At 35.0% G+C, this 14,436-nt stretch overlaps 1 protein-coding gene across 2 annotated transcripts; it reads left to right on the forward strand.

Moving 5' to 3' along the window:
- The first annotated feature begins 1,583 nt into the window (after positions 1–1,583).
- Positions 1,584–4,556, forward strand: LOC107810444 (putative pentatricopeptide repeat-containing protein At3g23330). Of its 2 annotated transcripts, XM_016635229.2 has the most exons (2): positions 1,584–2,213; positions 2,310–4,556. In XM_016635229.2, the coding sequence occupies exons 1-2, from the start codon at positions 1,842–1,844 to the stop codon at positions 4,053–4,055; spliced, it is 2,118 nt and encodes a 705-aa protein (XP_016490715.1). In that variant the 5' UTR covers positions 1,584–1,841; the 3' UTR covers positions 4,056–4,556. The 2 variants fall into 2 exon arrangements, with proteins under 2 accessions (XP_016490715.1, XP_016490714.1); XM_016635228.2 differs by having other exon boundaries at positions 1,584–4,556.
- The last annotated feature ends 9,880 nt before the right edge of the window (positions 4,557–14,436 follow it).

A 14,436-nucleotide genomic window follows, 5' to 3' on the forward strand; every position in this document is an offset into this window, starting at 1 on the left:
AATTATAACCAAACACAACTTCATCTTCAAATCAAATTTTAGTGAAATTCCAAATTTGAAAAAAAATCTTGGAATTTATGTCCAAACGCCTACTAAATAATCCTGGGATAAACACAAAAATGATAAAGATGCCCTTCTCCAAGGCTTTTTCCCAAAGTCTTTTTAACAATCCAAGGCTAAAACTGAAAATAAAAGTTTATCCCAACTTATCAAGTATACACCAAATACATATTTATATTATACCTCGTATATTCTATTTTTAGTCCAATGAACCAAACATCTTTCAATAAAAATATATTAATTAAATAATTCTGTCATTATTTAATCCTCATATTATAATCCCATTGTTATAATTCGGAATAACTTGTTCCTCCACCAAACGATCCCTTAAGTCTTTAGCTCTCATAGTAATTTGGGTTCAAATCTCGATAGAAACAAAACTACTTTTAAGTTACGAGATAGTATGTCTTCGTCGAAATAACTAGGGTGTGTGTATATTGAGTCCATAACTCAAATAAACACTTAACTATTCGAAATTACCTAGTAAAGTCATGTTCCTTTTGTTTGTAATAGAAAAGTCACTTAATTATTTCTATAGCACGCAGAAGGTTACTCAATTTAGATTTCTCAAATCTTCGGTAGTAAAATACTAATTTTACCCTCTAAATTATCAACATTTATTTTCTTTAATATCCATTTTATATTATAATTCTTTCGCTTTTTACTCTATATTATGGACTTACATATAAAATAAATTAATTTTATTTAAAAAGTAAAAATAAAAAATAGTTTTTTGGAATATATAATGTTGAAAGAAAATAATTGAACAAAATTTTCAAGCATATAAAAAATATAGTATAAGTATATCTCTATTTTAAATATTCTTTTTGTATTACATGCATGAAATATATCCTTTAAAAAAATTATTCTCTTTTATTTCAATTGTGTAAATAAATATTTAAGCTTTTGCTGCTATTATCAAAATAATTGATACGAACAAATTATTCTAATTAGAATTCTTACTGTGCTCACTTATTTTATTCATCAATTTCAGTTACTTAAGCTCTTAATATTTTATAACTCAAACATAATTTTTAATATAATATTTATATTTTTAAATAAAATTTCGGGAATAAGCTCAAGCGCAACACGCGCACTACACCCGATGCAGTAAACTCCCGCTATGTGTGGGGTTCGAGAAATGGTCGAACCACAAGAGTCTATTTTACGCAGCCTTACTCCCGCTATGTGTGGGGTCCGGGAAATGATCGGACCATAAGAGTCTACTGTACGCAGCCTTACCCTGCATTTATGCAAGAGACTATTTTCACGGCTCAAAACCGTGACCTTCCAGTCATATGACATCACGGCTCGAACCCGTGACCTTCTAGTCATATGACATCACGGCTCGAACCCGTGACCTTCCAGTCATATGACATCAATTTTACCAGTTACGCCAAGTCTCCGCTTCTTGCAGTTTTAATGCATTTTTTTTTTCTTGGCGCAATTTAGAAACAAACCAAAAGAAAAAATATAACTGATCTTTGATCCAGCAGCTTACAGTCTCATTTTAAGGATTCATTTTCTGCCTTGGCTCTCCTTCTCCTTCTGTTTTTAATTTTTTGTTACATCACATTCTTGCATCCATCTTTCCTTTGGCCTTTTAACTAAGCAAAAACCAAAACTCCCCCTAATTTTTGACAATAGCACAATCACAAACCAATCTTCAACAAAATCCTAAGTTCTTCTAAACATGTCTTATTTACAATTTCCAACTTCACTAATGTGACCATTTAAAAAAACACTCAAGATTCATTCACCCAAAAAACCAGTGTACCAAAATGGATTCTTCCTATGAAAATGTAATCAAAACCCTTTTAAGAAACCCATCTTCCATAAAAACAAAGTCACAAGCTACGCAACTCCATGCCCAAATAGTGAAAACAAGAGGGTCGAGGTCTGTTTCACTTGCCACTATAATTCTTGGCATTTACTCTGACCTTAACCTTTTAAAAGAATCTTTACAAGTTTTTAACACCTTTTGTTATGTACCCACAAAAGCTTTTAAATCTGTTATTAAGTGTTACTCTTGTAATGGCTATTTTCTTGATTCTTTAGCTTGTTTTGTTGAAATGAGAGGTTTTGGAAAGTTACCTGGCCAAGATGTATTTCCTGCTGTAATAAGAGCTTGTACCCATTTGAAAGAATTGAAGGTTGGTGAATCTGTTCATGGTTGTGTTGTAAGGTCTGGTATGGAATCTGATCTTTATACTGGAAATGCACTCATGAATATGTATGCAAAATTGCAGGTTTCATCACCTGATTGCCATGTGTTTGATAAAATTCCCCAGACAAGTCGCTTTAGTAGTCGTAGAAGCAATTTAGTACCTGTTTTATATGAGGAAACAAGAAATGAGTTGATAAGAAGTGAAAAAAGCAATTTTGATTCTTTAAATGGGAGGAGAGTGGAAAGGGATAAAAGATTAGATAATGTGAGTAAGATTTTTCAAATGATGCCGAATAAAGATGTTGTTTCGTGGAATACTGTGATTGGTGGGAATGTACAAAGTGGGCTGTATGAGGAAGCTCTGGATATGTTAAGGGAGATGAGCAATGCCAATTTGAAGCCTGACTGTTTCACTCTGTCGAGCATCCTTCCTGTCTTTGCGAGGCACGTAGACGTTACAAAGGGAAAAGAGATTCACGGGTATGCGATTAGACATGGGTTTGACAAAGATGAGTTTATTGCCAGTAGTTTGATTGATATGTACGCGACTTGTACTAGGGTTGAGGATTCTTATAGGGTGTTCGATTTATTACCACAAAAGGATGATGTTTCATGGAACACAATAATAGCAGGATGTGTGCAGAATGGTACTTTCGACGAAGGGCTAAGATTGTTTAGGCAGATGTTAGCTGCTAATGTCAAGCCTGTGGAAGTTACTTTCTCAGCTATACTGCCGGCCTGTGCTCATTTGACCACACTACATCTCGGGAAACAGCTCCACGCATACATAACGAGAATGGGATTTGATCAAAACATGTATATAGCTAGCTCACTCGTGGACATGTATGCCAAATGCGGGAAGATAATGACTGCTAGATGGATTTTCGATAGGATGGAGGTACATGATTCAGTTTCATGGACAGTCATAACCATGGGCTATGCGTTGAATGGACATGCTCGCGAGGCCATTATTCTATTTGAAAATATGGAGCGTGAGAGGATAAAGCCCAATGCTGTGGCCTATCTAGCTATTTTAACAGCTTGCAGCCACGCCGGTTTGGTTGATGAAGGTTGGAATTATTTTACAAGTATGAGCAAATGTGGTGTTTCTCCTGACATCGAGCACTACGCTGCTATTGCAGACCTTCTTGGTCGTGCTGGAAGATTAATGGAAGCTTATAAGTTTATCACTGACATGCCTATTAAGCCCACCGGGGGTATTTGGGCTACGCTTTTATCAGCTTGCCGAGTTCACAAAAATGTTGAACTGGCTGAAAATGTTGCCAAAGAAATGACTACAGCCGATCCCGGGAACATGGGACCTTATCTGCTCTTGTCAAATATGTATTCTGCAGCTGGGAGATGGAAAGATGCATCAAAATTAAGAACTAATATGAAGAAGAAAGGAATGAGGAAACCACCAGCCTGCAGCTGGATAGAAGTAAGAAACAAAGTGCATGGTTTTGTCTCGGGAGACACATCTCACCCATATTATGATCAGATACATGAAGCACTAAGAGATCTTTATGAACGTTTGAAACAAGAAGGTTACGCTCCTGAGACGAGTGAGGCACTACATGATGTTGATGAGGAGCAAAAGGGTGATTTGCTCTATACTCATAGTGAACGGCTTGCAATAGCATTCGGCATTATTAGTACGCCTGCTGGGACAACCATTCGCATAACCAAGAATCTCCGTGTATGTGTAGACTGTCACACAGCCATAAAATTCATATCCAAAATTTGGGGGAGAGAGATAATTGTGAGAGATAATAGTCGATTTCACCATTTCAAAGATGGGAATTGCTCATGTGGAGACTACTGGTGACAGTAACGATGGAGGTGTATCCATAAGATGGCAGTAAAGGGCTTCATTGTAAGCAAAAAAAGAGAGGGGGAAACACATAAAAGAGATTATGTAGGAGTTCAGATAGTCTCTAGTATTTGGCATTTTATTAGCAAATCTAGAGAGCATGTCCGTGCTTTGGTCTGAAAGTTTCATCAATCCATTTATCTAGCTAAGTGGATAAATGGTCTGATGTAAACTTCCCATTTTCTCCTGGTGTTACAAAAGCTTAGAGACCGTGGAGCACTAAGAGCTTATGGTTGTTATGTCTTCATTGGCGATGACATTTTGGAAATTTCATAAGGTCGTATAGGATTCAACTGAGGAGGATACTTGGAACTGGATTTAAAACTTTAAATTTTTTTGTGTAAATTACAAATTTTTCTGTGATGCTTGATTATTTTGCGACCTGAAAAGAGAATTTTCTGGAAACTGTGAAATCTTTGATGCCAAAAATAATGCAATCTTTGTCATTTTGGAAAGTATCTTTGTACATTTGCTTAAACATTGTTAGACACTTAATGGAGGGTAAGATATGGAACTTCTGAATAGTCAAAATATGTTTTTTCTCTCTTTGCAAGGCTGGGTCCGCCTGAAACAGCCTTTCTGTTAGTCCCGCCAATATTGCTGTATTTGTAAATAATAATTCTGCAAAATATAAGTTATCGTAATGAAACAATAAATAATTCGAGCCCACTGAATTCACAGTGTTTCCTTAAGGAATTTAATCCCCTCCTAGTACCCAAGGTAATGGATTATTTCCTCCCAGGATAGAACGAATCACACACTGGTGTAGCGGTACTTCAAACCCCAGTGTTTAAGCGAACACAAAGTTCGGTAGCAAATCACACTTACAGTTGCTTTGTTTGAAGTTAAAAACAATGCAGAACGAGGAGTAGAAACTCAAAAAATCGTATGGAAATGCTGAGAGGAAGGAGTGCAATGTATAGCCAAATCTGTTGAGCGATTTCAGTTTATGTCTTGTGTGTTGTGTGTCTTTCTTCAACAGCTACTGCACATATATATAGCAGCCAGTGTTGAAGAAGAACAATCGTCCACCCTCCATGGTGGAGCAAGCATTAGCTTGTTTCTAGAGCAAGCACAATCATGGTGGGAAGAGCATTAGGCGGCTGCCTTGTGGTCAATACACGGATTGAAAAATATCCGTTACAAATGCGGATAATCTTACGTTAATATTTACTATTAACAAATAAATTTGGTCCAAAAAATTAATCAATCAATTGACCAAATCCGAATCCGAATCCGAAGCCGAAGCCGAAGCCGAAGCCGAAGCCGAAGCCGAAGTCGTAGCCGTAGCCGAGCCGAGCGAGCGACGACGACGACGGCGCGAGGCTTGCTTTCTTCTTAACTCTTTAAGAGCTACAAGAAGAGCAATTATATATATACCCACCAAAAATCTTTTCCTCTTCCAATATGGGACAATGTCTCATTGTCAAGAGGGAAAAACTTAAAACTTTACTCAAAAATTTTATTTTCCCTCCATTTCCCATTTACCCTCATTTTAAGACTATTTCATCTTAAAAATAAAACCTCAACAATCCCCCACATGAATGGAGAATGGCTATATCACGGAAGTATGCATGAAAAAACTGTGTGATTTACAAGCAAGGATTAATCGCATCTGGATAAGTAGGTTTCCCTTTGAACTTTCCGTAGTAAACTTATGTCGGATATACTCGATCAATCGGTAGATTTGATATCTTTGAACCGTCGATCTTTGGTGTATACCTAGACAACCATAAGTCACACAATCAACCATTAACCGTCTTTGGTTCTCATTGTTGTGTTCGTTTCAGCCATGAACACCGCCTGGTTTCATAAGTGCGTAGAGAACTGGCCTTACAAAGTTTTTCTTGAAGCGGCTAACACTTCACACTTACATAGGTGATTCCTAAACGTGTCATCCTGTAGATACACTATTTGATATACCCCGTATCAAATTTAAGAAATCATTAAAAAGCCTTAATGCTTTATCCTTGGTACTGAACATTGTCTCATCACGAGAACGGACTAAAATTTTATTTGACAATGTTGAACCGTCATTAATGACTTTGTTTGATCTCCTTGAACCTAGATCTTGGGATCTCTAGTCTTCTAGGTAGAGTTACCGCCACAATGACTTGTTCTCGGCCATAGCCCCATTCCCCTTGATGATTTCTCAACTACCTCTCTAGTTAGGCCTTTTGTAAATGGATCCGACACATTATCACTGGACTTTACATAGTCAATTGTGATAATTCCTCTAGAGAGTAATTGCCTAACGGTTTTATGTTTTCGTCGTATATGACGAGATTTACCGTTATACATAACGCTCCCAGCCCTTCCAATTATCACTTGACTATCACAATGTATGCATATTGGTGCCAACGGTTTGGGCCAAAATGGAATGTCTTCCAAGAAATTCCGGAGCCATTCAGCTTCTTCACCGGCTTTATCTAAGGCTATGAATTCAGCCTCCATTGTAGAGCGGGCAATACATGTTTGTTTGGACGACTTTCAAGATACCGCTCCTCCACCAATAGTGAATACATATCCACTTGTGGACTTAGAATCAGTTGAACCGGTGATCCAATTTGCATCACAGTATCCCTCAATCACCGCAGGGAAATTACTGTAGTGCAATTCAAAGTTCTGGGTATGTTCTAAATATCCCAAAACTCATTTCATTGCCATCCAATGAGATTGGCCTGGATTGCTCGTATATCGACTCAGTTTACTTATAGCACAAGCTATATCTGGTCGTGTACAATTCATGATATACATTAAGCATCCCAACACACGAGCATAATCCAATTGTGATATGCTTTGGTCTTTATTCTTTGCTAATGCAAGATTCATATCAATTGGAGTCTTTGCAACTTTAAAGCCCAAGTGCTTGAATTTTTCAAGTATTGTCTTAATATAATGAGATTGTGACAATGCCAGACCTTGAAGAGTCTTATGGATCTTAATTCCCAGAATTAAATCAGCAACTCCCAAGTCTTTTATATCAAACTTGATATTGAGCATACGCTTAGTAGCATTTATGTTGGCAATGTCATTACTCATTATCAGCATATCATCCACATATAGGCAAACAATGACTATGCGATTTAAAACATTTTTAATGTACACACATTTATCACATTCATTTATCTTAAAACCATTTGACAATATTGTTTGGTCAAATTTCGCATGCCATTGTTTGGGTGCTTGTTTTAGTCCGTAAAGAGACTTAACAAGTCTACATACCTTCTTTTCTTTACCTGGAACCACAAACCCTTCAGGTTGTTCCATGTAAATTTCTTCCTCCAACTCTCCATTTAAGAAGGCCGTCTTAACATCCATTTGATGAATTTCAAGACCATACACTGCAGCTAATGCTACTAACATCCGTATGGACGTAATTCTTATAACTGGAGAGTATGTATCAAAGTAGTCTAGACCTTCTCGTTGTCTATACCCTTTGACTACGAGTCTTGTCTTGAATTTATCAATAGTGCCATCATCTTTGATTTTTCTCTTAAAAATCCATTTAGAACCCAAAGGTTTATTTCCAGGAGGAAGATCAACCAATTCCCATGTATGGTTGTTCAATATGGATTCTATTTCACTATTGACTGCCTCTTTCCAAAATAATGATTCCGAAGAAATCATAGCTTCTTTAAATGTTTGAGGCTCATTCTCCAATAAGAAAGTCACAAAATCTGATCCAAATGAAGTAGACGTTCTTTGACGTTTACTACGTCTTGGATCCTCCTGATTACATGTACTTTCTTTTGTTTCTTCCCGAGGTCGTTTAGATCCTTCACCAAACGACTCGCACTCCTTTTTATACGGATATATATTTTCAAAAAACTCAGCATTATCTGATTCTATAACCGTATTATTATGAATGTCGGGATTTTCTGATTTATGAACCAGAAATCGATATGCTTTACTATTTGTCGCATATCCTATGAAAACACAATCAACGGTTTTCGGTCCTATCTTTACCCTTTTGGGTTTAGGAACTTGTACTTTTGCTAAACACCCCCACACTTTAAAATAATTCAAGTTGGGCTTCCTTCCTTTCTATTTTTCATATGGAATGGATTGTGTTTTGCTATGTAGCACTCGATTTAATATTTGATTAGCCGTAAGAATGACTTCCCCCCCACAAGTTCTGTGGCAAACCAGAACTTATCAACAACGCATTCATCATCTCCTTTAATGTGCGATTCTTTCTTTCCGCAATCCCATTAGATTGGGGCGTGTAAGGGGCTGTTGTTTGATGAATAATTCCATATTCTAAACATATTTCTTCAAAAGGAGATTCATATTCACCACCCCTATCACTTCTTATCATTTTTACTTTCTTGTTAAGTTGCGTTTCAACTTCATTTTTGTATTGTCTGAATGCGTCTATTGCTTCATCTTTACTATTCAGTAAGTAAACATAGCAATATCGAGTACTATCGTCAATAAAAGTTATGAAATACTTTTTTCCACCGCGAGATGGTATTGACTTCATGTCACAAATATCTGTGTGAATTAAGTCTAAAGGATTTGAATTCCTTTCAACTGACTTATAAGGATGTTTAACATACTTAGATTCTACACTTGTTTGACATTTTAATTTTTCGCATTCAAACTTAGGCAATACTTCCAAGTTAATCATTTTTCGTAAGGTTTTATAATTGACATGACCCAAACGTACATGCCATAAATTATTTGACTCAAGTAAGTAAGAAGAAGCTGAAGTATTATTATTGTTTTCCACAACCATTACATTCAGATTGAAAAGGCCCTCGGTGAGGTAACCTTTTCCTACAAATATTTCATTCTTACTAATGACAACCTTGTTGGACACAAAAACGTACTTAAAACCGTCCTTAACAAGAAGTCTAGTAGAGACTAAATTTTTTCTCATTTCGGGAACATGAAGGACATTGTTCAAAGTCATGACCTTGCCAGAAGTTATTTTCAGAAATATCTTCCCATATCCTTCAACTTTTGCTGTTGAAGCATTTCCCATATAAACTGTCTCTCCGGGTCTAGCAGGAGCATAAGTAGCAAAAGTTTCTCTAACTGCACAAACATGGCGAGTGGCTCCTGAATCAAACCACCACAGTTTAGGATTTCCCACCAAATTACATTCAGAAAGCATGACACACAAGTTATCAACATCATCATGCTTTACTACCATGTTTGCTTGACCCCTTTTCTTGTCTTTCTTCGGAGCACGACACTCCGTAGATTTGTGTCCGGTTTTCCCACAGTTGTAGCAGTTTTCACTGAACCGCTTCTTGCTTGGGTTGTATTTCGGACCAGAAGCCTTCTTCCTCTTTTTGTTATCTTCAACAATATTTGCTCCCATTATTGTTGAATTTCCACGGCCTCTCTTTTCAGCAGCTTTATTGTCCTGTTCGATTCTCAACCGAACAATGAGATCTTCAAGGGACATTTTCTTTCGTTTGTGTTTCAAATAATTTTTGAAATCCTTCTACAACGGAGGCAACTTCTCAATCATTGCTGCTACTTGGAATGCTTCATTGATGACAAGACCTTCAGCAAGTAGATCATGAATAATCCCTTGCAATTCGTGGATTTGGGTAATAACAGACTTGCTATCTACCATTTTGTAGTCCAAAAATTTTGCGGCAATGAATTTCTTCATCCCGGCATCTTTTATATTTCTTTTCAAGCGCATTCCATAATTCTTTTGACGTCTCCACACTACTGTATACATTATACATATTATCATCCAGTCCGCTAAGAATAAAATTCTTGCATAAAAAATCAGAATACGTCCACGCTTCAATCACAAGAAAGCGTTTATTCTCTGGAGTTTTATGTGGCAGATCAGGAACATCTTCCTTGATGAACTTTTGTAGACATAACGTAGTTAAGTAGAAGAACATCTTCTGCTGCCACCACTTGAAATCAATCCCAAAAAAATTTTCGAATTTTTCTGCCGGTGCCAACACCGGTGTTCGGCTTGTCGATGCGTTGGCAGTCACCATCGGAACAACTTGGTTTTCGCTTTCAATCGTCATTTTTTCTGTAAAAGAATGACACAAAGAAACGTTTAATACACGTTTTCAAACTGGAGTAAAAATCACGTAGATTTTAATCTCCAACAAAATGTCACGAAGGCTTTACTCTCCAAAACGGGAGTACACAAAACCACAAAGGTTTTAGTTTGCAGAATAATAAGAATAACACAAATACAGAGGGGGAAATTTAAAACTTTACTCAAAAATTTCATTTTCCCTCCATTTCCCATTCACCCTCATTTTAAGACTATTTCATCTTAAAAACAAAACCTCAACACTTTCTGCCTTCTTAAAGGTAAGGGTAAGGTCTGCGTACACACTACCATCGTCAGACCCCACTTGTAGGATTACACTGGGTTGGTTGTTGTTGGTTGTTCTCTTTGCAAGACTGTTTATTTACATTTCTTGTACTTTCTTGGTGCTGAATGGCTTAGGAGCTCTCATGAATTTTGGCAAAGATTTCATTCCTCTTCTAACTATATTGGTTTATGGCCTTTGAACATTTGGTAGCATAGCGAGTGAACGGAAATGGGATGAAACTTGGAAGATATCAGGTCAAGCTGCAAGATCTGTGAGTCTTTTTTGCAGATTATAGCATGCTGCATGATGCTACAATGTGGGCATGTAAAGTACTTGCCACACCTTGAGAAAGAATTTTCTGAAGCTTAGTTGTGAATTGTTTATTCTACATTGGGGGGGATCTTTGTTATGGGAGTGTGAGATGATGAAGTTTGTATTTTCTGATAGGAGTTGGCATTAAGGAGACAGATCCCATTTCACATCAGGAATAGGTCATATTACCAGCAAAGTATTTAGGCAGTCTGGTGCACTAAGCTTCCGTTATGCGCGGGGTCCGGGGAAGGGTCAGACCATAAGGGTCTATTGTACGCAGTCTTACCCTACATTTCTGCAAGATGCTATTTCTACGGCTCTAACTTGTGACTTCCTGATAACATGGCAGCAAGTTACGCCAAGACTCCCCTTTCATAGTACCAATAAAGTATCCATGAAATTGGACCAAAGAAAGACAATATATAAAATCGTAAGTATAGTAGTTTTATACTTATACAAATGTGTCTGAATTAACAATGTATTTGGTCATTTGAGTTATCCACTGTTTGTTCTTTATCAGGTGGCATGTGAAACCAACATTTTAGATGCAGAACTAAACAAAGTATGCCTGTAATTTTCTTATGTTTGATCTTTGTGTTCTCCTTGCAGTCTAATTTTTTAAGGACCCATTTGGCCATGAGTTTTGTCAAAATAAATTTGGGATTTATTTGGCAAACACATGTTTGGTCATAGATTTTGCCCACAGTTTGGCAAGATCCCAAATCCCAAAATCACCTCAATTGCTGATTTTGGGCCAAAACATGACCATTACATTTTTAAAATTTTTTAAATATTATCCCAAACTTTTATAGTTTGTAAAAGAGCCCACATTTAAGTAATCACCTCAATTTCTGCTCTTGTTCTTGCTTCTTTCTTTGTATCTGCTCTCGAAAGAAACTGAGATTGATATCTACTCTGAGGAAGTTGTGACTACCCACTTGTAATTTTCTTGCAAAAACATGGTTTAACTGATGAAAAATTTTCACCAGCAGTGCCTTTCTTGCTTAACCCCAGCTTTCGCAAGATATTCGTTCATATGACCGAAAAAAATCAAGTCGAATGGTTTAACGACTTAAAGAAAAATTGAGCTAACTGTTATTTTTATTTTGTTATGTTGTACTCTAATGCATGAAACGCTGATGCTAATTATTTTAGTTGTACGATGTGGTGTAGGCATGATTGTAATCTGAGTAATGACTTCATATGTTAATATGAGTAATGAAGGTTATGTATATACAAGATAGCAAGTTTTTTTGTTTGGTACTATTGGGTATTTGTGATACTTTTTGGAACTTGTGGGTATAAGTCATGTTTCATGTTTTTTCAAATAAAAAGTGAAATATATTTTGAAAAATCATTTCCAAACACATTTTCATCTTCAAATCAATCTTCACCCAAATCAGAATTTTCAAAATAAATTTGGGAATCTATGGCCAAACGCTAGCCAAGTGATTTGAGAAAGTGAACAAAATGGTCATGATTTTATCTTACAATATGATCTCTTAGTCAGAACATGCGCAGTGAGACAAAAATGATTTTCTGATTAATATGCACATCTTCAGTCATCGTCTTACTTTAAAATATTTTGTATACTTCTCCTCTTTTACTTCCTTCTTCCTTTTCCTTTTTTGTTTAGGTGTATTTATGACTTTATTTTTATTTTTCTTTTGTGGACAAGGTAGACCTAAAATTGAAATTGTCTCCAAAGATTGATAATCACTTAGGTCGTTTCCTTTGAAGAAAAATTCTGTGGAATTAGTTACGCTAGGATTCCCAATATTATTTCTTATTAATTGTTTGGTATGTTATATTAATTTTTGAATTATCAATTTTACTGTTTTATCATATGATAACTTATTCTGGGAATTATTCCAACCTCTGGTAAGTTATCCGGATATTATTTTTAATTTTGGGATAACTTATTCCAAAATTAGTAACCAAACAAGTGATAAGGCCGTATAAATTCTTATCTTAGGATTATTTTTGCCTATCTATTGTACCAAACGAATATGTGTATCTAGCATGTGCAGATCAAAAAGGGAATGATGCAATCACTAGAGCCCGAAAGATATTCAGGAACAAATAAATAGTTTTATACTTCAGAAAAAACAAAAAAAAATATTGATCACTTTTGTCTTTATAAAAAAATATTCAAACAGTCTTTCTCTGTCTCAAGAAAAAAAAAGAAAATAAAACATAAGAAAATAATACTCTGTTGATATCTTCTTAGTGGTGAACATTTCAATGTACTAAAATTTTATTTGACTTCTTTAGTTATGAATGCTATTAGTCTTCGTGTTCCTCAATTAGCTTTGACAAATTCATATGTTGTAGCTACGATTATGTACGAAAAGTATAAGGAACATGGCTTCAAATCTTCAACCCAATACAAATCATATTTGATTAATTATTAAATTGATGAACTGGAGACGATAATTTTTAAATATTTTAAACATGACATACTTGTTCAATCAAATCAGGATTAATTTCCTGATTTTGTATTTCAAAGTGGTGCAATTATAGAAATTTCAAATTAGATGATCTTAGACAGGAATTTTGGCTGCGGAAGCAGCCATTGGCATACTTTGACGCTTTTTTTCTTAAAATGTTGAATGAAAATTTGATTATCAACTTGTTTTGCCTTTTTTATTTTTGGATAGTAATAATGAATATGCGATATATTCGAATTTTTTGAACAAATTACTAATTTGATTTCTATTAAAAAATGCTCTATCTACCAAAGTTAAAAGTAAACTCTATACAATAGTTATAAGTCAACAATATTATATGAGAGCGCTGAGATATGAAAAGTATGGTCATACAAAATAAGAAATGATCATATTAGTAATTAGATAGAATGTGCAAATAACATAAAATGAAAAGATTATTGGCACGACGGAGGAAATAAGGTGATGCCGGTTAGTTGGAACTATGTTTGGTCAAGTTAGTACGTTATACATTAACTCTTATGTTTTCCGAATTCCTTTAATTCTATCTGAAATTTATATGCTAGTAAAAATATAGAGAGTTTCTAAACATATTATTAAGATTAAAAATATTTGAAACTTCAACAATATAAAAATTTAAAGTTAACTTGCTACTTATTTCACAGATTTGACACGTTAAAACTCAAATTTACGTTGACTTAAAGAATATCAAGCCAAGAAGCGTTGATAATTCAAAACTTTTTATAACTAAGAAATAATTTAAAAATAATAAGTACTCATTTATTTATTTATTTATTTTTAAAAAGAATCAACAAAGCAGTTTGAAATCCGAAAACATTATAATAACCACCTACACTAGGCTAATTTATTACTAAAACAGAATATTAATCTTCTAATTTAGAAAACGAAAAACAATTTTAAACCTCTTTCCTAGAGAATGATCACAATATATTCTTATTTCCTTTATTTTCTTTTTTAAATTATTCCCCAGCATCTAATGTTTTTTGAATAAAGAATTTATCCCAAAAACCAAGAGTAGCCGCCCCTCCACCAAAACCTCAAATAAAGAAATAAAAAACACAAGTATAAATTCATAAATAAAAAATAAAGTTTAAATTTGATGATTATAATGTAAAAAGTATATATTCAGTTATATCATTTACTAAACAATATTTTAATTTATAATCCTATAAATGATAATTAGCCTAGCATCACAACAAATTCACAATAGTATAAGAAATAGGAAACCAAAAAAAAAAAAAAAAA

The sequence above is a fragment of the Nicotiana tabacum genome, chromosome 14, assembly GCF_000715075.1.
Source record: "Nicotiana tabacum cultivar K326 chromosome 14, ASM71507v2, whole genome shotgun sequence".
Lineage (NCBI taxonomy): Eukaryota > Viridiplantae > Streptophyta > Magnoliopsida > Solanales > Solanaceae > Nicotiana > Nicotiana tabacum.